Source organism: Spea bombifrons, chromosome 5 (genome assembly GCF_027358695.1).
Source record: "Spea bombifrons isolate aSpeBom1 chromosome 5, aSpeBom1.2.pri, whole genome shotgun sequence".
NCBI classification, from domain to species: Eukaryota; Metazoa; Chordata; class Amphibia; order Anura; family Pelobatidae; genus Spea; species Spea bombifrons.
In genome coordinates, this window is record NC_071091.1 from 7238289 (window position 1) to 7262484 (window position 24196).

Below are 24196 nucleotides of genomic sequence, written 5' to 3' on the forward strand. Positions count from 1 at the left end.
CCTCACAAGTAATGGCGACAAACTGACTGTCCTTATACCGACAGCTTGAAGTGACACAGAGGGACCCGATAATCTAAAGGGCTTTGTTGCCATAGGAACAGAAAAGGTTTGTTTGCTCAACATGCTACACGCTAAAATCATGGGTGCCACTAAAAGTACCACTAATTATTCTGATTTGTTAATATTAGAATTTTTTGTGATATTAACAGCCCCCGGTGCTGTTTAAAATCCCTTTATCTTCAGACCTGGAGGCCGCCATTGTTGTCAGTCATGTGATATTTCAGGTGACGTTCTCTGCCGAAACACCACACAGAGCCAGTGCTTTATGGCGATGCTAACAAAGTCTGTTCCTCCATTAGTCAGAGAGTCTGGCTGGGTGATTAAGACTGAGTCATTCTATTGTTTCCCACAGACAGTACAACAAGGAGTCGGGATAGATCAGGGTCAGATAACAGAGCGACAACTCGTACAAATGGCTTATATGGAGCTGCCTGAAAATATTATATTACGGGGCAAAAACTAGAAGTGTTTTAAAAGTGAAATGATGGGAAATCCCCTTTAATGTCCAGCTTTAAAACGAGTTACAGATTCAATTCACTGCAGTTGATGCTGGCTGTGGATGATGAGAATAGTAGTGTAAAGCAGCTGATGTGGCCTTGTCACACACTCACCATTAATGGTTAAACCCTGAGCACAGACTCCTGGTAAGTTTACTTTCCCTCCCCTCTGCCTGAGTAAAGGGTTAAGTCCTGCTGTCTGTCAGGAGCATCAGCAGCGAGTACCCAGCCAGGCTGTGCATGCACCCGGCGCTGCGCTGTCAGTATACTCACGATGCATTCTCTAACTTGGCTGTGAAAGTTCTGCTCCCGGATGGTCACCTCGTCCTCTTCCATCCTTCATATTGCTGGAGCCCAGGCTGCACTGAACATATTGCGGTTCCCCCTGAAGCGCATCCCCCGCGGCCACACAGGTACAACAATAACAAAGAGATGATCCCGGGCTCTGTCTGCGATGGGCTCGCTTCCTCCTCCTGTACGGCAGCTCAGCCCCAAAAACACACACACACCCAGACTGCGTGTGTGTAACGCGCCATCCTATTGGCTCGCTGCGGTGAGGGCTGAATTGTGATTGGTGAGGGCTGAATTGTGATTGGCTCAGCTTCCTACACCCGCTCTGAAGCCGCCCCTGCCCTTCTTCCTGTCAGTCAGTGTGAGTGCTGCAGTAGAAGGAGAGGCAGGTGGCAGATGGGAGCCCTACATGCTTCATCTTGATGCCCTAATTATCTAGTGTGCTCATTAAATATAATATAATTGAGTATTATATATATTTAATAGAATGTAATATAATAAAATATCATTTAATAGAATATATTTTTAATTTAATGTAAGGTTGTATTTATATATATATATATAAAATATGCTCTATTTATTAGAGTAGCAGCCTGTTTAGTACTAATTAATAATTTAATAATTATTATTAAAATATTTTTTCTTCTTAATATTATTATAGTTACGCTGATAGTTTATACTTTAATAATGAATAAATAGCTAAGTATAAGTTATGGGGAAGTCCCCTTAGAGAAGAGCGTTCAATGGTCTACATAAAAAAAAAATGTCTTGGTGATTAACGGTTCAGTCTGACACAGGTTTCAACTTCTAAACGAGACCCATCACCTATAAAGGTGTTCTTGGCTTTCTGAGTGTCTCTCTGAGGGAAATCCCGTTCCCCTAAAAAACTTTTTATACTTAATCACGCTCGGCTCATACACGGGGTGCTCTTCACCTGTCCAACAAACTTACTTTGTATCTATAGTTTCCTTTCTGTCTGTCAACTTCAAACATACACCATATGGACAAAAGTATTGGGACACCTGACCATTACACCAACAGGTACTTTGATGACATCACATTCTAAATACATATGGAGTTGGTCCCCTTTTGCAGCTATAACGGCTTTCACTCTTCTAGGAAGGTTTTCCACAAGATTTTGTGGGGTTTCTGTGGGAATTGTTCCCCGTTCATCCAGTAGAGTATTTGTGAGGTCAGGCACTGATGCTGGACGAGACGCCTGGCTCGCAATCTCCGTTCCAGTTCATCCCAAAGGTGTTCGATGGGGTTGAGATGCGGCCGGTCAAGTTCTTCTACCTCAAACTCATCCAACCATGTCTTCATGGAACTTGCTTTGTGCACTGGAGCACAGTCATGGTGGAATAGAAAAGGGCCTTCCCCAAACTGTTCCCACAATGTTGAAAGCGTAGCATTGTCCACAATGTCTTGCTATGTCCCCTTCAGCATTCCGTACATCCCCAGTCCTTGCCCAAGAACAACTGCCTCAGTCTTGTCACCCACAAGGTAGTCTATGATGCCTTCTAATCTTCTTACCTCACTATTTATCAACCCTTTCCCTCACATGTACCACCTTCTATTTCCATCTATTCAGCTTCTCTCTTACCACTGGAACATTTCCATCCTTCATTAAGCATGGTGTCATCTCCCCCATTTTAAAGAAACCTTCCCTAGATCCTTCATCCCTACCTACCACCCAATATCCCTCCAAGCTACGGGCTCAATTAGTCTACCATCACCTAACCCACTCCTTTCTTTACTTAACACTTTATCTCCCCAACACTCCAATGACACTGTCCTCACCACAGTAAATAATGATCTCCTTGCCTCTTACTCATGGCTCAAACTCTGTAGGTAGACCTTGGTACTCCTTGGAAATCCACAGTTTCACCCCTGGTCCTGTCAACTGGCAGCTACCCAAGACAGCGGGACAGTGTCTGAAAATCGGGGCTCTTCTGCTAGACCCAGGAGTATTGGAAAGTATGCATATTTCTACACCTCTATTCAGACTATTGAAAAGGCCATTATGCTTCATCACCTTCTCCTACAAGGGAAGGGTTCCAAGAAAGTTTATGATCCATCATTGTAATGCTCTCCATAACTTTATCTGGTTTCACTGGAGAATTTTGTTCAAGTTATTGCAACAAAATACAATACATATCAGTCCCTTCTCATTCTATCTCTTATTACCCTTATACCCCCTTGCAAAATGTCAAAGGTCAAGCAGGTAACAATTTAATCGGTCAGCGTTTCTACTCTAGAACTGACTTGGCCTCATAGTCACATCATATTTTGAAGGACTTTCCACAGGAAATATTGGGAATACCAAAAAAAGCTAATAAACCAAGTGAATAATAGGGTTATGATTTATGCTTAAATCATGGACGTTTCATTCTAATTAAATTTAAATGTATTTTATACCTCTCAAGAGTGTTAATATAATAAGCGGCCCTTTTTGTAGCTTAATATCCTTGATCCCTGTCAATAATTACATCGGGTGACTAATAAAGTCTGATGGCCAACATTTTTTAATCTATACATTCTTATTCTGTCTCATTAACTGTAATAAATGGATTGGCTGTCCCTGCAGAATCAGCTGAATGGCTCAATGTTAATCAAGGACACAGAAAATAAGTTTTTTCTCGTTTCTGTTTGACACTCGGTAACAGTCTTACGTCCTCTATCTTATTTATGGCTCCTGTCCGGCTAAAGTCTTCACTTTCTCTGATTTCCCTCCGTGGTTATTGCCACAATGTATATTTTTCTTGAGGTTTGCTGTCCTTGGGTTAGATTACATTCAGAAGAAAAGGGAAAACTCAAAATTCTATTATTCGGAGACAAGGAAGCCATTGTCTACTTAGGACCAATTTGAAGGACTCTTGAAACTGTAACAATAGCATTGTGCTAATCAATCACTCTGCCCTTTGTAGCAATTGTGCTAACAAATTCTAGTTATACAATGGGACTTGATGTTTTAAAAAAATAGTTTCTGCCCATCACATGCATTTTAATGCATATAATAGTTGAGGGGTCTCTATAAATTATTATGATCCCCTCCCCCGCATGGAATTCTGCATTGTGATGGGTATGGCTGAAAAGATCCATGCATCTAAGATCGATGCTCAGGATGCATGTGTGTTTAGTTATCTGGATTTAGAGATCACTCTGCCTAATCCTTCCTTTGGTAATGTCTTGTCCATTTACACGTATGTTATCTCCACACCTACTTTGCCAATATGTTCCCTAGGCATTATTATTAGCAGATGGCGTCCATGACTGTTGTTGTGTTTGGGTTGTCTGGACTGTGAATAAGATTTTTACTCAATCACTTCCATTTTAACAAATCTGCGTTTTCCGTTACCAAGTTTCGTCTGGTTATTGGAAGGGATTCTTTGAATGGAATCTACACCAGCTCCAGGAAGGAAAAGGACCTCTCTAAGCTTCAGCTTTGACCTGGAGTCTCCGGGGGAGTCTCTACTTCTCCAGGAGACAGTTTCTTCTTCCACCAGGCAGGTATTTTGCCTACTCTCCTCCCACTTTCACCTGCTTCCCGCCCCCAGATGAAGCCACTCCCACAGAGGAGAGCTCCAGGAGGCCTATCATGGGAAGTTCCGAGGTATGCTGAGATCCAATCTGTCTTCGCCAAAAACCATGGGCAGGGTATTTCATGCAAATTTTAGCCATTTCCCATGATCCCCCACTGATCATTGCGTTAAAAACTTACTGCTAGCTCTACTAGAACATTATAAGACAACAGGCATGCCTTACCTTCAGTGTTTTATAAGACTGGATGTAGCTTCAGAGACAGCCTACAACCTAGGAGTTCCCCTATAAAACTATAATCCTTCTGATGAAGAGACCCCTGAGATCCCAAAAGCTGATGTACATACTTGGGAACTCCACACGTTTCGCCCAGAGACTCCAGGTGAAGCGCAGCTTCTCTGGGCCTCTGGGTTGGTGGGAAGGGCTCCAGAATGTTCCGTGTTATGCTTATGTAACTTACATCATTTTTCAATGTTCACCCAAAAATAGGTATTAACCTCTACTAAAGACTCCATTTTTTATGAGAATACAACTATATCCACTTTCTTATTATATTATTTATTTATTTATTTTATGCAGCAAAGACGGTGGAATATTAAAGGTAAAACCCATATATTTTTTTTCTGGACAGTATAAAAAAAAGTCTGCTTTAAATATTCGCTTAATTAAATATTCAATGTGTAATTTTCTCCTAAAGCAAGCTTTAAATGCTGAACTAGTCAAATCTTTTTATTTTCTCTGGGCGTCCACGTACTTTATCCACAAAGACCATCTGTAGTTCACCAGAAGGTGGCGCTGTCGCAGCTCTACCACTCGGAGACATCCTAAACACCGGAAATTTCTTTGTGGTCCAATATGGCGGCGCCCAGCACAGGCATGGGTTCTGTGTAGGGAAAGTGCCGGAGCAGATTATTTAGAGACTGGTATGTGTAGTCGGCTGTTTAAATAGGATAACATGAAACGCAAGGCGCAGGGCCGCCGTGGCCCCGAACAGATGAAAAAGTTAAGGTTATCAGTTCAGGAGTTTGTGGAGAAATCTGGGGGTAACGCTCCGGTACCAGAGCCTGGGAGTGAGGGACCCCCGGGCGGGAGGGTGAAGAGCCGCAAGGAGTTAAGGAAGGAGAAACGGAAGTCCAAGAAGATGAGGAAGAAACAGTATTATGAGCGCAGGCACTTGGGGACCCCTGGGGAGCAGGTGTCAGCTGAAGGGGTTAAGCCTGCGGACCCTAAAAAGGAGCAGCCCAAGGAGGATAAGAAGGTGACCAAAGAGGTGAAAAAGCCACAGCCGGTTCAAAAAGAACCCAAAAAGAAAAAGATTAGCAAGGAAGAGTTGAGGAGGAAAGCTCTGCTGGAGGCCAATGAGAAGGAGGAGAAAGAGATCAAGCGGTTGGAGAAGAGCCTTAGAATGAACAAAAGGAAAAATAAAAGTACTTTACCCCAGTCATTCACACAGGATGGGCTGGATTACATTTTGGGGGCTCTGGAGCCCGGAGGCTCCGTGTCTGGTTTATATGAAGAGGAGGACGAAGAGGCCAACACTGCAGACAAAATACACAAACTGTCAGAGAATGCGTATGATGGAGACTCAGCAGAAGATGATGATAATGATGACGAGATCATTCAGGGCCTTGAGGGGGGGGAGTCATCTGAGGACAATGGATCCATGGCCATTGAATCAGGAGAAGAAGAAGAAGACATGAACCAGGAGTCAGATGGTGAAGCTAAAGAGGAGGAAAATGAAGGCTCTGATGAGGACCCTGATATTACTCAGGGATCAGACGGTGAGCAAGAGACTCAAAAGGTAATCAGAACGGCTTCCAATCATCATTATGACATTAAATGGGATAACACACGCATGTTTATACATAGAAATGGATGTTTTTGGTCATTGCTAAACTTTAGGTGTTGCCTGGGAACTGTGATCCCCTATAGCTGGGAAGAGAGTAAATTTGTATATCTGATTGAAATCCATTTTCCCCCCTCCCTTGTATGCTGACATTTGTAATATCACATAACGGTAGCTGGAAGAGAGAGAGCCCCCTTTTTTTCATTCTCTTCTCCTTACCTCCTTTCTGATCCACACATGTACTACTAACTAAGACGGTTTGAGCTGCGTACAGATACCTTGTTGTCTGTATTTTCTTGTTATAGTTTCAGTTTTGACGAAACATTTCTCGCCTGTTTTTTTTTAAATTTATTTATTTACAATTTATGGAAAGTTAACGTCAACCCCAATTTCGTTTGTATCTCTCATGTACAACTTATGTTTCAATACTTTTTTCTTTTTTTTCCAATTTATGGAGAGTTACACTTAAGTGATGTCAAGCTAAATGTCTAATACAAAAAAATTCTAAAATAAAGAATAAAAAAAAAAAAAAGTGAATGCACAAGGTATGAGTGGCAGCACAAATAATTAAAACTCCACTGCGCAATAATGCACTTAAGGTAATTTAAGTCTTTTTTTGCCTTTTTTTGCTATTACCTTTCTTTTCGCAGCTGGCTCTCCGACGGTTTTCGTTTGATTTTATGTTTCAAACAAGTTTCAAGAAGTTTGTTTTCATGTTTTTTTTTTGTATTTTAGAGCGCAGAAGGTGCTGGCAATAAGTATGTCCCTCCCCACCTGAGACAGTCTTCCGAATCCATGGATGCCAAAAGAAAGGAAGAACTAGAGAGGCTGAAAAAGAGCGTGAAGGGTTTGATGAACAGGTATTGGCTAAATAATAGGTCACAGTCTGCAGATATTTGCCGTTCCCCCAGGGCCGGTCCATGCCTTGGCTACGGTCCTGGAGCGCATCGTGCTTTATGGCTCATATTTTTCACTAACATGCGCGAGCCGCACGGATATAAATCGCTCAGCCGCTACAGGGCATTTACAGGCTTGTTTTGTTACTGGGTTTGACTGGTCATTCAGTGATCTATTGAGTTTACCCTTTGGAGTACGAGGTTCATATATTTGTCTTTCGACAGCAGCTTGTTCGGGAGACTTCACACTTATCATGTATATATTTTGTGGATAAGCGTTAATTGGCTGATGATTGATTAGCTCCTTATTCTTCAGGGTTGTCATCAGGGCTGCAGAACTCCACTCAGCTTAAAGATGCCTTATTGCCATTAGTCTAAATTTAAAATAACTCATCAGCTACAGTCTCAGTCTTTTCTTTATTTCCAGTGTCGTACATATGATCCAGGTAGCCGTAACTCCTAAACCTTCTTGGTTGTGCTTAACGTTGCACTTCACCTAATATTGGAGAGGAATCCCCGGGCGAGTTTTTTTTTTTTTTTGTCCTTCAATAATTGTAGTACTGACCATTTTGTACCATTAGGTGCAACTAAATCTTGACCGACAACTTTCTGTTCAGTAAGTAGACTCTGTTAACGATGGTAGTGATAATCAGACTCGGCACGCGGAGCAAAGCTCAACTGAAATGCATTAAAGGATATTGAGCAAAAAACCTCGGCACATCAAAAGAAACAGTGATGTAATATTGCTTCAGACATTGTTTGCAGAGCGTTCATTGTGAGAAAAATAAGTGCATTTACGCTACCGTTCAAAAGTTTGGAGTCGCTTAGAAATGTCCTTGTTTTTGAAAGAAATTATATATCCTTTTTCCATTAAAATAACATGAAATGGATCAGAAAATCCAGCACAGACGGGGTTAATGTTGTAAATGATTATTTTAGCTGGAAACGGCTGTTTTTTAAAGGATTATCTTCATAGGCGTACAGAGGCCCTTTATCACTCCCATCACTCCTGGGTTCCAATGGCCCTTTATCACTCCCATCACTCCTGGGTTCCAATGTCCCTTTATCACTCCCATCACTTCTGGGTTCCAATGGCCCTTTATCATTCCCATCACTCCTGGGTTCCAATGGCACGTTGTGTTCGCTGATCCAAGTTAAAGTTTAAAAGGATAATTGATGGTTAGAAAACCCTTTTGCAATTATGTTACAGCCAGAAATGTCCTTGTTTCCCATGAAAACAAATGTGACCCCAAACGTGGAAATGGTAGTTTATATTAAATGTTACGGTATTTATGTGGTTATAGTAACAATCATCCAAGATTTTAGTAAAAAAAAGATGTACTAAAAGTCCCAGAGCTGATCTTTCGTGTCTGTGGTCCGTGTGTCCCTTAAGATATGTCTGGCTGATCCAGAGGGTTCTTCTAAATCTATTCATTCTGATAGTTTACAATATTTGGTGTGAAATGGCTATTATGTAGTAAATAAACTTGTACGTCTATAGAGGTACTCAGATGGAAAAAAGTTTTCGAAACAATTATAAATAGCACAGCCGAATGTATCACCTGGTCTGAAGATGAAGTGTCTCCTTTGCTAAGGACACTTTGTGTTGTATTTTTAGACTTAGTGAACCGAACATGGCGTCTATCTGTGGCCAGATGGAGGAGTTATATATGGCCAACAGTCGAAAGGACATGAATGAAACTCTGACGGATGTCCTTCTGAATGCCTGCATCACCCCGGCCAGAATGCCGGACCGCCTGATGATGGAGCACGTGCTTCTGGTCAGCGTCCTGCATCACACAGTAGGGATTGAGGTAACTCCTGATGTCACATGGACTCCCGGATCATGAAGGGGATGGAAAGTGTAGTGAAGTGTTTAAAACGCCTGATAATGTGCAGTTATCCAGGGTTTGCTGTGCATTTCATTGCTATGGGGTTCCAATGGTACCTTAGACTTCTTTTGATGCTCTGTTATTTTGGAATGATCACACCTAATCTTTAATTCTCATCGGATACGCAGTGTCGGTTTAAAAATCCTGTTGCTTCTATGGCATCCCTAGCGTATCCCTTTTTCAGAACTGGGGAAAAAGGCATTTCCGTTTATCTGTATTTCTAATAATTTCTCAATAGAGGGTCTCAGTAGCAAGTTGTTTTTTTAAAGTCACTTGCAAGCTTTGTTCCCCTTTAAAGTAAACAGGGACGCCCTGGTCACTGTATAGTAATCTTCTAAAGCTGCTGATTTGTACTCCTTCTTGAATTTGGCCAGGTAGGGGCTCATGTTCTGGAATCTGTCGTTAAACGGTTTGACGAACTCTATCAAGAAAATACAGAAGGGAAAGAATGCGACAACCTGATCTCCTTCGTTGGGCACCTCTACAACTTCCACGTGATCGGGTCCGGCCTCGTGTTTGACTTGCTGAAGAAGTTTGTGGTAGCGTTTACGGAGCGGGATGTAGACTGGGTCCTGCTCTTGCTGAAGAACGTAGGCTTTTCGTTGAGGAAAGACGACGCTTTGGCCTTAAAGGAACTGATAAGCGAGGCTCAGACTAAGGCCAATGACGCCAGCAAGAAGTTCCAGGATCAGACGCGGGTAATAATATGTTTAATAACATACCCTGCTATTATTTTTATGTTGTTTTGTTTGGAACAGTAACATGCTATGGATAACATCATGTAGAAACTGCTTTTTAAATGCCATTGATGGTCGATTGGGCAGCACAGTGCATTAACCCTTCAAGCTCCCAAAGAGCTAATGGAAAGTCTCACAAAATGTTATGTATTACTCTCATGTAATAAAGTTTTTTGTTTCATTTAATGATGTACAATTACTGATTTTTATGTTTGAATTACTTGATAGGCTGAATTTTTCATTGTCGATTAGTATTGAATTACACCAAAAGCCTTTAGCAGAACATCTTCATAAAGAAACTACCTGTTTGTATAGCTAGTTTTTGTTGTATATTGTAATCTGTCTTATTGTTTGTCCCGTAAAAGGCTCGGTTTTTGCTGGATACGATGCTCGCCCTAAAGAACAACGACATGCGCAAAATCCCTGGCTATGACCCGGAGCCGGTGGAGAAACTGAGGAAATTGATGCGCTCCTTGGTAAGACATTTAATGTCATGGTGGGGGGGGGGCTTGTTTGAGATAATATGAACTTACATTTTGTAATAATATGAAAAATACATGATGCTTATAAAATGTTGCTCCTCTAAGGTACACAGCAGTGCATCCGGCAGCGACCCGCGCCTTCGAGTCTCGCTGGATAACATTCTGGATGCAGACAAAGTTGGACGATGGTGGATTGTTGGATCTTCGTGGAGTGGGGCGCCAATGATTGGCTCTTCTGCAGCTAAGCCTCAGCAACTCCCTATTGGAAAGGTATTGCTCCTGTTATAATGATTATGTTGTAACCATGGAATGAAGAGAATGATCGTGAATGCTGTCTGTAGTTGTATTTCTTGGATCTTGGAGAGTTGGAAGGCACGATGTTCCTTGTAGAAGAAGAAGGTTCCTAACACAATACCATTGGGAAACCGTAGCTTTACACTATGAACGAAAACGAGGATTGTGCTTTTGTTGGACTCAAAGCCATTGATGTCATAATCTCCATTTCTGCCATAATGTTAAGCTACAACATCAACAGCTGACTATAGGAACTTTACCAGTCTGTGCCTTAATATTTGAAATAATTTTTCAGGTAAGCGCAAAAATCATGGAGCTGGCACGGAAGCAGAGGATGAACACGGACATCCGGAGGAATATCTTTTGTGTTCTGATGACTAGTGAAGACTACCTAGATGCCTTTGAGAAATTACTGAAGTGAGTATTATTTTCAGAGAGCAAATGCTGATAAATATATGGGTTAGGAATGTGCTATTTTTTAGTCCGTTATGTCTAAGCTTTCCGTTTGCATTTACATTCATTGCCATGGATATCAATAAACCACTTTAGATGTGATTATTCCAATCAACTGATTAGGGCATCATGAATGTGGATATATATATACAGTTTTTAGACTTTGCTCAGTTTGATAGATTCATGAAACCTTTTATCTTTTTAGACTTGGACTAAAGGACCACCAGGAAAGAGAAATTGTTCACGTCCTCATCGACTGCTGCCTACAGGAGAAGGTTTTTAACCCTTTCTACGCCTTTCTATCTAGCAAGTTCTGCGAATATGACCGGCGTTTTCAGGTAACGTGTCCTGGAGGTTGGATGAATTTATTGTACTGTTTTCAGAAGCTTCAGTGTGTTCGAGGTTTGTGTCGGCCCTCACTTTAATTCATGTGATAGCTGAGGGTCAATTCAAAATGTACATTTTTTTTGCCCCTTTTGCAAAAGCATGGAGGGATTCATCAGAATCCCCCAGCCTTTCCGGTTTCTGGTTTGTTATATGCCCTTAATTTAATTACTGATGACATTAAAAAAAACATTAAAAACGATTTTGTAGGAATGTGATGTTATGTAAACTGTTTATTTTATATGATGCGTCTGTGTCCGCATTCGCATCATTTTGCCATGTTTAATCATTTGCCCTGTATTATATGTTTAGATGACATTCCAGTTCAGCATGTGGGATAAGTTTAAAGATTTGGAAAGCCTGTCCGCCACGACATTTGCGAACTTGGTTAATCTTCTGAGTCACCTCATTAAAAGCAAATCCCTCCCGCTTTCTGTTTTCAAGGTAAGTGTTCGTTAAGGGTCTTCACTAATGAATTCAAATTCTTCCGGGTGGTTTATGGGTAATACTGGACACCATATACTTCTCTAACCTGTTTAGGATATTGGGCACCATTACGGTCCTGTGTAAATCTGACTTAGAAGACAAGACCCAAGGCGATGCTCCCAGGACCAGTGGGCATGGCGCTTTCAAGTAGAAGATTCACTTCTATTATGGACTTTCTGAAATGTTCCCTGTTATTTCCTTGTGCAGGTCATAGAGTTTAGCGAGCTGGATAAGATCAGAGTGTCTTTCCTGCGTCTCATTCTGTACAAGCTGTTGATGGAGACAGAAGAAGAAGACTTGGCCCAGATATTTGGAAAGTAAGTTATTGTGTAACTGGACGATTTCCCTGATCTATGATATATATAATTGTAATTATGATATACCTGAGAAGTGCTGGCATAAGGGTATAGTCCAAATGTACAGTCAGACGCTTCATTGTAGTGTTATATAGATGGCATGGGCTTCCAGAAGTAGTAAAGGTTAAGACAGTAAGGCAAATGTAAACACGAATGGGATAGACATAAGGCTATCCTGAATCTAAGACGAAACCGCAGAACAAGTAAGGTTTGAGATATTAGAGCAGGTAAAAAAAATGGCCAACTGGTCTTAGTCTTCTTTCCTTGTCCCTTATATTATAAGCCGTTTCTCACCCTTACTATCAGGCATTTGTACTTTTTCTGTCTTCCTGTTGGTGCTTTATGGGTCATGGTACTGTCCCTTTAAGGATCCAGCAAACACCAGAGTCCATGCAGGGCATGTGCAGCACGGCTGGGCTTCGTTTCAGGGTCTCCTGCCAGACTAGTCTAGGATACTTTTGTTGGGTTTAATGAGTGAGCCTCATTTTAGCAGCTGCCACCCTATGGTTCTCGACCTACAAAAGTTTGTAAATTTGTATAGTTTTATAAAATGGTAGAAGCAAATGCTGCGGTGTATTTATTTTGTATGTTTAATTTAACCCTGTGTTTCCCGTTCATCCTTAGGGCGTCTGAGAATACCAAGCTCGGAATGCTGCGTGAGGGGTTAAAACTTTTCATTACCCACTTCTTGCTGAAGAATATTCGGGCTCAGAAAAGCGCAGAAGAAGCCGATTTGCTCAGTCAGAGGGCAGACTTGGCCGTGAAGGCTTTACAGGCCAAAGAGAACAAGTTGCGGCTATAAAGCTATAAACTCTTACAAAATGTTGCCCAATATGCAAATGAGTTGCGCTTTCTTGTAGTAATTTGCATAAGGTGCCACAGGGTGTTCTGCGTAAAGCTGCCAATTTGTACTTTCCCGGTTACACAGTAAGCACTGTTTAGGCGACAATACCCTTCAGGCAATACAATATATCACTTTGTATTGCCCTTGCAAAGGTTGACATCCCTTCTTGTTTAGGACAGGTGTACACATTTTTAAATTCCCTTAATAAGGGAACTTTATACTTCCCACCACGCTGTTTTTTTTTCCTCTGTCCTAACTCAGGATTAGCAGAAGCATCTTTTTCCTGGAGTGTTTTGATATTTAGGTTTATATATTTGTTTATATATATCACACACATATGTATATTTATTACATAACTGGGAAAAATATTTCAGGCCCATATTAATAAAATAAATAATGCAGCAATTGGTCCTATTTCATGTAGCAATCATCTTTTTTGGGCATATTGAATATAACGTAGACGGCAGCCGAGCAACAAAAAGGATCATTCAAACCTTTTTTTTGTTTGTATTTTTATTTTATTTTAGAACAGGACTTTAACAAGGAAATGTTTAAATTAAACATTGAAATTTAGTAAATTCTCATTCTCTTCCGTGTTTGTACCTGGGAGTGTATACAACCCGATTGATGGTTAAACGAAAAAAATAATCTGCAATTTTTTTTCTCTTACAATTTCAGCTTTTTTACATGCAGAGCACAAATAGGTCGGATATTTTTATATTACTGTATGTGTGATTACAACAGTATAACTACTGCTCTGATGAAGGTACTCAAATCCCTCCATATCTCAACACATCTGTACATATGCCTGTTTTATAGATATCCATGTGTGGGTTTTTTTGTTTTTTTTAAATTTTTTTTTTTATTATTAACCATACCGTGATGTTTTTTTTTTATCATTCATTTGATAGGAAATGTTAGTTTTTATATTGCCATGAAATGGTAAATACTTGTAATTATTCTGTTGGCCACTAGATGGTGTCACATCAATAAACAACCAAATAAAATTATTTCAATGTGCCGCAAAGCTTCATTTTTTTAATTTGTATTTAATTAATTTTAAACCGGCTGATTTTGAGGTTTAGAATCAACTGGAATAACCAGGATACATATTATTTGTTTTATATAGCTCCATTAGATTTTCGCAGCGCTGGTGTCTTCCATCACGGCAGCCACGAAAATGAGAAGGTCCTGGTTAGAAGTGGTTTGGAAGTGACGTATATTTTTTATGGGTGACTGTGTGTTAGGAGGAGCTGCTGACTGGTCAGAAAGTCCAATTCATCCAATGTTTTCATGGCAATTTTTTAATATCGCCTTTATTGGATTTCAAGTTAAAGCCGCGGCTATGATAGTCCTCTGATTAACAGTAATGGGAGTTGTCATCCCAAGACTTTGTTAGGTGGCAGCTTCAATGTCCTAAAATACTCAACTCATCCTTTTTATTTTATTAACCCTTTGGCCCCTAAAAAAGTCTTAAAAACCATAGAAGGGATTGTGGTTTAGAAGTGCTGTTTGGCGGACAATTCTGGGCTTTTGTAACTAAATACAGCATTAGAAACCTCATTCCTATTAATGTTAAATGCCCAAACTTTTTCCAGAAATAATGCTTAATTTAAGTAATAGTCTATCTCATTCATAATTCTTCAGGGAATGCTTGTCATGTGACAAAAAAAAAATCTTCTTAAATGTTTGCATTGTTTTTATGTGATTAGAGAAGTAGAGGAAAGAATAAAATACAGATCTGCTATGGTTATTTGCTTAACGCGCCGGAGAGCTCAATTCATTAAGTGAAAAGCCACATTAAGTTGTTTAAACACACTGTGTTGACACTTATTCTCTAAAAAAAAAATAATGTCAGTTTATCCACTTATTGGGATCTCTCACATAAGGGAGCAGTAAATCCACTTCTATTTGCAGTTATTAAACTCTAGCGAGCCACGAGGCACCATGCCGATTAGCACCACTTAGATGATATTGCCCATACTCCCTCGTTTGTGGAGCTTCTGCATTAATGGGCAAAATGCTGTAACCCTTTCAGAGGCTGAGTGTATTTACATCATATTAACATAGGAAACATATTCTGGTTCTGCAAAGGTTAAAAAAAAAGTTCTGGGGGGAAAAAAGTGATTTTTCCCATTGTGCCAATCCATAAAGTAGTCTGGTTTCTTAGTAACGCGATCTTCCTTTATAATGAAGTGATATAAAAGTTGTCTCCTATTTAAATTTGTGTTTTAACTTTCCGTCTACTTATTTTATTATTTTTTTTTATTTTTTTTGCAATTTTATAATAAAGTAACCTTCCAATAAAATAGAAACTTTAAACATGTATGTAACGTGTGCAAACGCAGCGGATTGGAAATAGCTTGCGGTGTTTTGAGGATAAATATTTGCCAACCCTGACGTTGCCATCATCAGTCACGTTTTGCTCATCCAGAGCCCAGCGCTTATTCCGTCTCTTCAGTCTTTCTGTAAATGTTCTTTTTTTTTTTTTTTTTTTTTTCTCCAGCTTTCGGATCATAAGAATATCTGATTATTTCTCCATATGTCCTTTGCCATGATTTAATCCTCTTTATTTCTCCCCATAAAGGTTACATTACTTCCTCATAGCGATCGCAGCTGTGCCATAAAAAAGCGTCACCATATAAACAAAAACATGTCTTTTGGGAATTATTTTCTTCCTAGGTGTTTGTTGCAGTAGCCGAAATTCCGTGGAAGTCCCTTTTAACTCATGTTAGAGATACTCTGCCAGGAATGAGGTTTTTTTAGTTATCCATTCTGTGGTTATCGTTGTCTTTTTTTTTTTTAAACCGGTAGAATTCAAGGCTTTTTGTACAAATTTAACACTATAAAAAAAAAAAAGTTTTAAAATTATAATGATAATTAAAAATTAAAATAAGAATTGCACTTGGGTCCAATTCATGTCTTCAGACCTCTGTAAAAGAACGGAAGAGTGAAGCAGAGGGCTTGGGACTCTTTATTTTGGGCTTAAAACAGAGGGAACGGAGGCGTTTGATTATTGCTAAGATTTTCTTTGTGTCCGATATGAATTTGGCCACCCGAGGGGTTGGGGAAGTCCGCATCCCCCTGGCGCTCTTTAGTTCTATGTTTGATTTTCCTTTTTTTTTTCTTTTTTAAATCTTTTTGCATTGGTTTCGCAACAAGAAAGAAGTGGTGATAATTGTTGGAGTAAGATGGAAAAAGCTCGCAAGGATGTGATGTCACAATGATGTCATCTTGGATTGATGTACTGAAGGAAAACCCTTGTAGAGATTATTCTGATTTTTCTCTAACTGGCACATTAAAACGAGATTAACCCTCTGTGGTTGGATTTCATTGGCAGTCTTTAATTACGTGGGGTGCACACGCTGTATTGGGAATTCTGCATGAATGTTTTTGGTTTTCAAGGACAAGAAGTTGAAGTTTTGTTTTTTTAGTTTTTGAGACCAGCATTTTATTTGCTATTTAATAATCCTTGGTTTAGAGAATACTTTGTGTTATGTTGCATTTGCGGGTTTATACGTAGGGATTTAAGAGTCCAAACGTTCTGCGACATTCTGAAAGAATATTTCGGGAGACAAATAGAAAATCGGGACAGTCCCCTGACAATGGAGGCATCTTATCACACTGCGATGCCTGATAACCAGTAGGTAGGCTTGCTATTATTTTATAGCTATGAAAAATGTATACTTTTTAATTGTCCTGTTTTAAGCAGAACAGTATAGAGCTTCCATGTGGCCTCCTCGCGACCTATTGAAACAGAGCCAGTTATGACATCATATCCCAGCATTCTACTTTAACAGACAGCAAGGTGCTGAGAAGGTTAAAAAAATGCCACCGGCTGCACCCCCCACTCAAATGAAAGGGTTCTTCTTTGGACGTCTGGGGGTTATTGGACATGGTGGGTTATGAATCAGAATGTCTCAGCATTCCCTTCATTATACTGCAACAACGTGAGATAACATCTTTCTGAATAAATGCCCCTACTAAAGTTGGGGGTATCTCTGTGTTGGCACTTTAAGGCTGGCGGCCGTCTGATAACATAAGCGTGGCCGACAGCTGGATATGACCGGCTGCACATGTTTATGCTCATGTAACCAGGTGATGTGGACCCAAGGCACGATTTTCTTTTAAGATGACTAGTTTGGTTCTTATAAAACCACAACCCAGGACATATATATTTCACATGTTACTGACCGGCACATGCAAAGTGCTGCCCCTGACCCGATCCCCACCCCCGGCGAAAAGTGGGGTGTATAAAGATTGTAAGCTTGCGGGCCGGGCTGTCTCCACCTAATGTATCGGTTTGTCTTAGTCTGTCAATTCTCGTCTTGTCAGACCCCTTGAATATATGGATTGTATTAAGCGCTGCGTAAATTGTTGGCGCTATATAAATAAAATATATTAATAATAATATAAATGGATGGTTGCCTTCTGTGATGTGATACATCTCACATACTGCGGGGGGCAGCACTTTACATGCTCCCTTCAGCAGATTGGTCAATGTATATGTGTCCTTATGTCTCCCTAGTATTTAGGTGTAAGTCTTGTGCTCATGTAATGTGCATATTTTCTATCACCCTCCCGGTTCAGACCTACAGATGTCCCAAGGTTTCCCTTAGACGCCGACTGAATTCAGTGAAGAGAAACTAACGTTCTTCAACGTTCCTTCCACGTTCCTTTCACGTGGTGGAATAAATCAAAGCGTTCCTTGCAGACAATTGGAGTAAAGCATTTTATTTTAAATGTAACTGAGTACTTTTTTCCTAAAATGAATGATTTTGTGCCAACTTTGCATCTGTAGCTCCTTAAAAAGTCTAACTAATGGATCATCAACGGATGGCAAAGTCTTCAAAGGTTGAGTAGATAAACTCTGACCTATAACGCGTAATATGTCTAATAGCTAATCGTAATGCATTGTACCTGTCCCTAAATGTGACATTCCTGCTTGGAAACTAAACATTTTATAATTGGTTGACCTTTTCTCTGTGACCTTTAGGATTTAGGTTTCTCATGGTGGGTTGGAGGGGCTGGTTGACTTTGTAAGCAGTATAATAGGTCCAGGTGAATCCTTTGGTCCGTCTTTGTGGTATGTTTACATTGAAACGCTGACCGGGACGGTGGACCTGGCCTTCTCAGGAGATAAGAGGCCCAGAATCCTTTGTTCCCTCACAGCTGGGCAAACGATACTTAGCTAAATTAGACCCCAATCAATAATTGTTCCTCAAATCAACCTCCCCAGTAAAACAATCATTCTTAGTCCTTTGCAGAAGACCTCTTCATTCGACCTGAAGTATCAATATCGGGATAATAAAACATCTGGATAAACAGGGTCCTCGCGTCAATGAGTTTAATGATGAATCAAGGTGTGTTAATTGCTACAGATCACAATGGCACGAAACTCAGGTAGACGGCAGCTAATAAGTTCAACTCTCACACCTCTACCACCTGTCAAGGACCGTAATCATAATAACTGGTAGGAATGGTAGCTGTGATACTTTATCACTTTTATATTTGGAATTCTCCATTGCTGTAGGACACTTGATCGATAAGCAACGCAGAAGGTTTTAGGAGCAACATTGGCCTTCTGCAACAACTCATGCATTAAATACAGGAACAGAATATCAGTAAAGACAAATGCATATATAACCAAGCATTCGCACGGTCTGGTTCACGGCTTAATTTATTTTTGATATTGTTTTATAATTATTTTATTTTTTTAAACAATTGCCTGTGTTCTCCTCTTTGATCTTGCTGCTTGCTGATCAGGAGACCGGGCTGTGCTTCCCTGGTTTCCGATCACTGGGCATCATCAGCAATGGAATCGTCAGAGACCCCAACAGGGTCTGCAAAGAAGGGATTACCTGAAGTCTATTTCAGGCATATAAATCCCTCTCAGTGCAATGTGAGTGCTGTTTCCATTGCATCTGCCAGTGAGGAGCCAGTAATGCTGGGTTCTGCCGACAGGGTGGGAGAATAGGCTGCCGGCCGACAGCCTGATCACAGCCTCATCAAAGGTCTCATAGATACTTGTAAGTAAAGAGAAGACTATGTGGAAAGCATGAACACCTGAGCACAAGGTGCATGCCTTAATTTCCCTCCTTAATCTCCCCCAAAAAGGAGATTTTCCACTAAATCACAAGATTGCAGTTGGTTTGAGGTGGACCACTTCAACTCACATACTTCACTATTATGAATAGCCAACCCCAGCGAGCCATCTGTATGAGTTGAGTTCCCATTCTTTTATGTGAGCCCAATCTACTAGACAAACACCCTGTCTCCTTATCATACTGCCTATGGTAAATAATAGAATGGCTTGGTCTCAATCACCCAGCCAAACACAGGTGCTAGTGAAAGGCTATTGAGGAACAGACTTCACGAGCATTGCCATAAAGCATCAGCTCAGTGTGGTGATGCCGGGGAAAGTCATCTGAAATATCACATGACTGACAGCAATGGCGGCCTCCAGGTCTACAGATTAAGGGAGTTTTTAGGGAATAAATTCCTAGCAAACAGCTCAAAAACGTAATGCAGGAACATCTCAAATACCGACTCCCATCTATTCAATACCTCAGGTCCAAATATTCTTGATGTGTTAAATGTTGCATATCTGACTTTATTCTGGAATATTTTTTGATTTTTTTAATTATTATTTTAAAATTCGATTTAGTTATCAATTTAGTTTCCTTTTCCAGCATTAACATTTTATTTTCCTTGAAATCACTCCTGTTCCAATACATATGTATTTTTTTTTTTCTTCGGTTCGGGAACATCTGGAGACGGTATAATGATTTATGAAGTGAAAGTGTTAAACGTGGCCCCCAGCTGGAGGAAAAGGCCCGGTTTTGGAGGTTTTATTAGGTGGCCTATTATGGAAAATAAAGTTTAATCCATCCATAAAATTCTGGATCTGAAAAACATCCCTGCCGTTATGACCAGCGACAAAAGACACTTTTTAACTTGTAACCAGAGCTTACGTTCTGTTCTTACTGGAAAAAAGTCACAAAAGATTTTAAAGCCGAATTGACAGGTTCTTAATCCTAACCTTCCTTACAAATAATTGGCTTTTTTTAAGATTCTATTTTTTTTTATAGAAGATAATGGGTTTAACATGAATTGTGATCATTTGTAATTACCCGGTTTATTATGTCTGGTACATAAATTTAATTGTGTTGCAAACCATAATTTGAAAGGACCAACTAAGGTAATGTTTATTCCATGTTTACAACAGCAACATTTTGGGGCGCGTGTTGCTCATGAGAAGATTTGTCATCCTTTTCTGAAAAAGATGTTATTAAGTTCCCAATATCCCCAGAAACGTATCCTCTAAGAAGCTACGCCGATAAAACGCAACTTAAAGAAGATGTTGTGAAGAAACCGTTGGGACATTTTGGGTTGGCAGGAAGACTTCTGCCTTGGACCCATTCAGCCACCGGAACGCTCCTGATGAAGTTCTCATGTAGGAGGCTTCTGGACATGGATTTACTATTTATTTTATTATTATTATTATTATTATTATTGCTATTATTATTTATGGTTTTAGCACCATCAACAAGGCGAGACTGGAAAGTCCACTTAAGGGAAATCTCTCGTCATTTCTGCATAGTTCATTGGCGTGTTCCTCACACTCTATAAGCCTAAAGTCTAATACCATGAAGCAGAAACAATTCACTATGAAGAAAAGTTCATTGGTGAATCCATGTCCAGAAGCCCCCTACATGAGAACTTCACCAGAAGCATTCCAGAGACTGAACGGGTCATGCAAGCGATCGCTACAGGAACGAAGAAAGAAGTCTTCATGCTACTTCTGGACTCCTCTTGTGAATGAAGAAAACCGCCTGTGCATGCGCAGTGGTGCAGTTTGGCTCTGCTTGTAAATGCACAAGTTTGGCTACTTTGGAGTCAATGAGCATACCTGAAAGCTTCCTAAATTAGCTGACCCTAAAACTCTTTAATTATTAACCTTTTAGGAGCTCATCATGCAGATTCTATTTAGTGGCTCGCCAAAAACTGGTCATCATAGAAACCTTGACTTGTCATTATTTAAAGATACACTTCATTGAGTCACCTGCATTCAAGCAGGGATATCCACCATAAGATACCTAAAGCAAACACACTAATTAGAAGTCTTAGACACCAGCAGATCAATGTATAGTATGAATCAGCTCCAGACCTTGCGACCCTGAGAATCTGCCCCTTCACCTTGAGACCCTGAGATTGGGGCAAAAACCCTGAGACTCCGGGTCATACCCTGAGAGTTCCCAGCTATGTCAATGAGAGTTCAGCTCGCACACGGCCTGCTTCTTTGACAAACTGCATCATTTGTAAAGCAAACAGTATTCAAAAACCTATAACTTTATTATTTTTTTAAGAAAGCCAAAAACATACAAAGAATTTGACTTAAAACGATATAAATGGCGAATGTAGGGTATAAAGCTGGCGTTAGGAGTCACTTGTGCTATGATTGTTACGCTTATCGTGACGCTTTAAGCACTTGAGAAGGTGAGCTGGGTCTGGGGCGCTCTCTCTAGAGTATATGGCTCAGATTCATTCTTTTATGGGTTAACGTTATACAATAACGTTCGGCGGGTGTTTTTTCTATCATTGTATCGTATCTGCAGGTTTTCTTACCAAACATCTTGTAAATCGCAGGCTTTATGCACCTGACGTTCATGACACATTTTATATAAAGTGCTGAGATGTTAGGCTTAAATAGGAATATTGGATTTTTCCGAAATAAAAAAAATCCAGAGACATTGAAACACACAAGGTGCCTACATGTCGCGAACTAATAATGGCGGGACTGAAAAAAACCCCTCTCTCTAGCCCCTTTCGCAGTAATGGGCCTAAGGCGGCTTCTCGCTCCTTCTTACTACTTAAGTCTGGTGTTTTTCATGAGAAGGAGATGGTAGCATTGATTTTTGGCTAAAAAAACAAATGGATAAGTAATATAATATGTTTAGCAGTCCAACACACGTGAACCAAGCTCAGAGCCTATAACGGATCACATGAAGGGTCCAGGTAGGGGGAATTCCTGATGCGAGGACTCAGAACTTAACCAGTCGCTGGTCTCATCTCAGTTTAGGAACCATATGCCTATCCCACACATGATTAAATCCCTCGCAGTATTAACCTCTAACCCTTCTGCTGGAAGACTAGGGGGGATAGTTGTGTTGAGAATTCAGGTACTGGGGTGGTTATGGGGGGAAGACGATGAGTTCAGTTTTAGTAAGTTTTAGGTAGTGTTATGGCATTCAAGTAAAACTAGTAGATGAGCAGTTAGTAATACAGGACATAAGAGGAGACGTCTGGGGTAGATTTGGGTATCATCTACATCTAGATGATACAGGAAACCAAATGGGTTGATTCGTTTTGCAAGAGATGAAGTGAGAGAAGAGCAGAGGGCCAAGGACTGATCCTTTAGGGACCGTGACAGAACGTGGAAGAAGTAAAGATAGAGAAAGAGACAATAAGAAAGATATGACGAGATCCAAGAGAGAGATGTGTCTTGGATACAGAAGAAAGCGAAGAAAGTGAGTCTAGAATAGGGAGGTGATCAACAGTGTCGAAAGCAGATGTGATATCCAGGAGTATTTGCAGGGATGGGTGCCCTTTGGCTTTGGCAGAGAGCAAGTCATTGGATACTTTAGGGCCGTTTAGAATGAAGAGGTCTAAAACTAAACTGAAGAGGGTCAAAGAGGGAGTTACAGGAGTTTCTAGCAACTTAGAGGCAAAAGGGAGGAGAGAGATAGAGCATTAGTTAGTAGGAGAAGACAAATCTAAGGAAGGTTTTTTTTTTTTTACAATATAATATTTAATATTTTTTATAATTATAGAAATATCAGGTTTTTTATGATTTTAAGTGAACTGCTACAGAAGATATTGGAGAGGATTCAGTGCTAAATATATGGACCCCAGGCATTCCATGGAGGCCTCATCAACAAAAACAACAACAATAATAATAATACATTCAAAATAATTCAATAATAATTCATAATAATTTAATAATAATAATAAATAAAATAATAAAATATTATTAAATGACTGTGGTGGTTAAAAAAGAAAACGTGATTTTTGGGACGCTTGCAAATAGACGAACGTTTGCCGACTTTTAGTTACTGTTAATTTCGAGAAACTCTTGTGATGATGCCTAAAGCAACGGCATTAGAAAAAGATGGCATCAAAGGCAACAATATATTTTATCACAGGTAATGTAATTTAACCCTTTGCGTTGCCCTAATTACCCATATTGTTTTTTATTAGAATAAAAGTCAGTGGATGGAATGTCTCGAGTAATTTACATATCTGTGGACTTGGAAAGTAGTGCATTTGAATAAAATGAGATCAGACACGGACGGTAATTGTTTAATGGAAATGAATTGTATGAGGTGGCTCTGAGCTCGTGGGGACGAGCCAATGATTATATTTAAATTTGCTATAATTGATTTGGGGAAGAGCTTCGGTGACAAGAATGAATTGATCATTAAATTTATTAGAGAGGTAAATTCACTGGCTATTAAGGTTCGGAATAGGAAGACTTTGCGGACTGCAGCAGCATATTAATGAATATGAGAAGAAGGACAGAGGGTGAAGATTAAAGGGGAATCGTCACATTCCAAATGATCCCCAATCCTAACTCTCACCGCTATATATTATATCTGTATTCATATAAATCATATATCCTCCTCCTTTCTACTGAAGTATAAATATATAAATTACCTTAGCTTTTTGGGGGGCTGCAATCTTGTGCTTGGTCACAAGTTTTGAAGGAAAGCACCATAGAGAAAATATTTTTCTCCATGAGCATTAAACCCCAGCGCTGTATACACTAATAACCTCCCCAGTGCTGTAAACAGTAATAAACCCAGTGCTGTATACAGTAATATAACCCCCAGCGCTGTATACAGTAATATAACCCCCAGTGCTGTATACAGTAATATAACCCCCCAGCGCTGTATACAGTAATATAACTCCCCAGCGCTGTATACAGTAATATCCCCCCAGCGCTGTATACAGTAATAACCCCAGCACTGTATACAGTAATAACCCCAGCACTGTATACAGTAATATAACCCCCCAGCACTGTATACAGTAATATAACCCCCCAGCGCTGTATACAGTAATATAACTCCCCAGCGCTG

The 24196-nt window shown here is 40.1% G+C and overlaps 3 protein-coding genes across 3 annotated transcripts in view; 2 read left to right on the forward strand and 1 right to left on the reverse strand.

Moving 5' to 3' along the window:
• The window catches only part of LMBR1 (limb development membrane protein 1), a 49668-nt gene extending 48605 nt beyond the window's left edge, over positions 1-1063 (reverse strand). Inside the window, exon 1 of the mRNA XM_053467715.1 lies at positions 831-1063. Within this exon, the coding sequence (XP_053323690.1) occupies positions 831-893 (63 nt within the window). The 5' untranslated portion in view covers positions 894-1063. The remainder of the gene's footprint in view (positions 1-830) is intronic.
• DNAJB6 (DnaJ heat shock protein family (Hsp40) member B6) overlaps positions 1-24196 on the forward strand; it is a 261352-nt gene that overhangs the window by 68197 nt on the left and 168959 nt on the right. The window lies entirely within an intron of this gene.
• NOM1 (nucleolar protein with MIF4G domain 1) lies at positions 5240-13100 on the forward strand. The gene is made up of 11 exons (XM_053467714.1): positions 5240-6189; positions 6970-7094; positions 8749-8944; positions 9397-9720; positions 10125-10235; positions 10347-10511; positions 10831-10952; positions 11194-11326; positions 11685-11816; positions 12066-12175; positions 12839-13100. Exons 1-11 carry the CDS (start codon positions 5344-5346, stop codon positions 13014-13016), a joined length of 2442 nt encoding a protein of 813 aa, XP_053323689.1. The 5' UTR covers positions 5240-5343; the 3' UTR covers positions 13017-13100.

Excerpts from the sequence above, each read along its gene's own strand:
- NOM1 (XM_053467714.1), top strand. The coding sequence starts at position 5,344 with ATGAAACGCAAGGCGCAGGGCCGCCGTGGCCCCGAACAGATGAAAAAG. Across the intron at positions 10,512-10,830 it reads AGCAACTCCCTATTGGAAAG|GTAAGCGCAAAAATCATGGA; the intron begins GTATTGCTCCTG and ends ATAATTTTTCAG. Across the intron at positions 11,817-12,065 it reads TCCCGCTTTCTGTTTTCAAG|GTCATAGAGTTTAGCGAGCT; the intron begins GTAAGTGTTCGT and ends TTCCTTGTGCAG.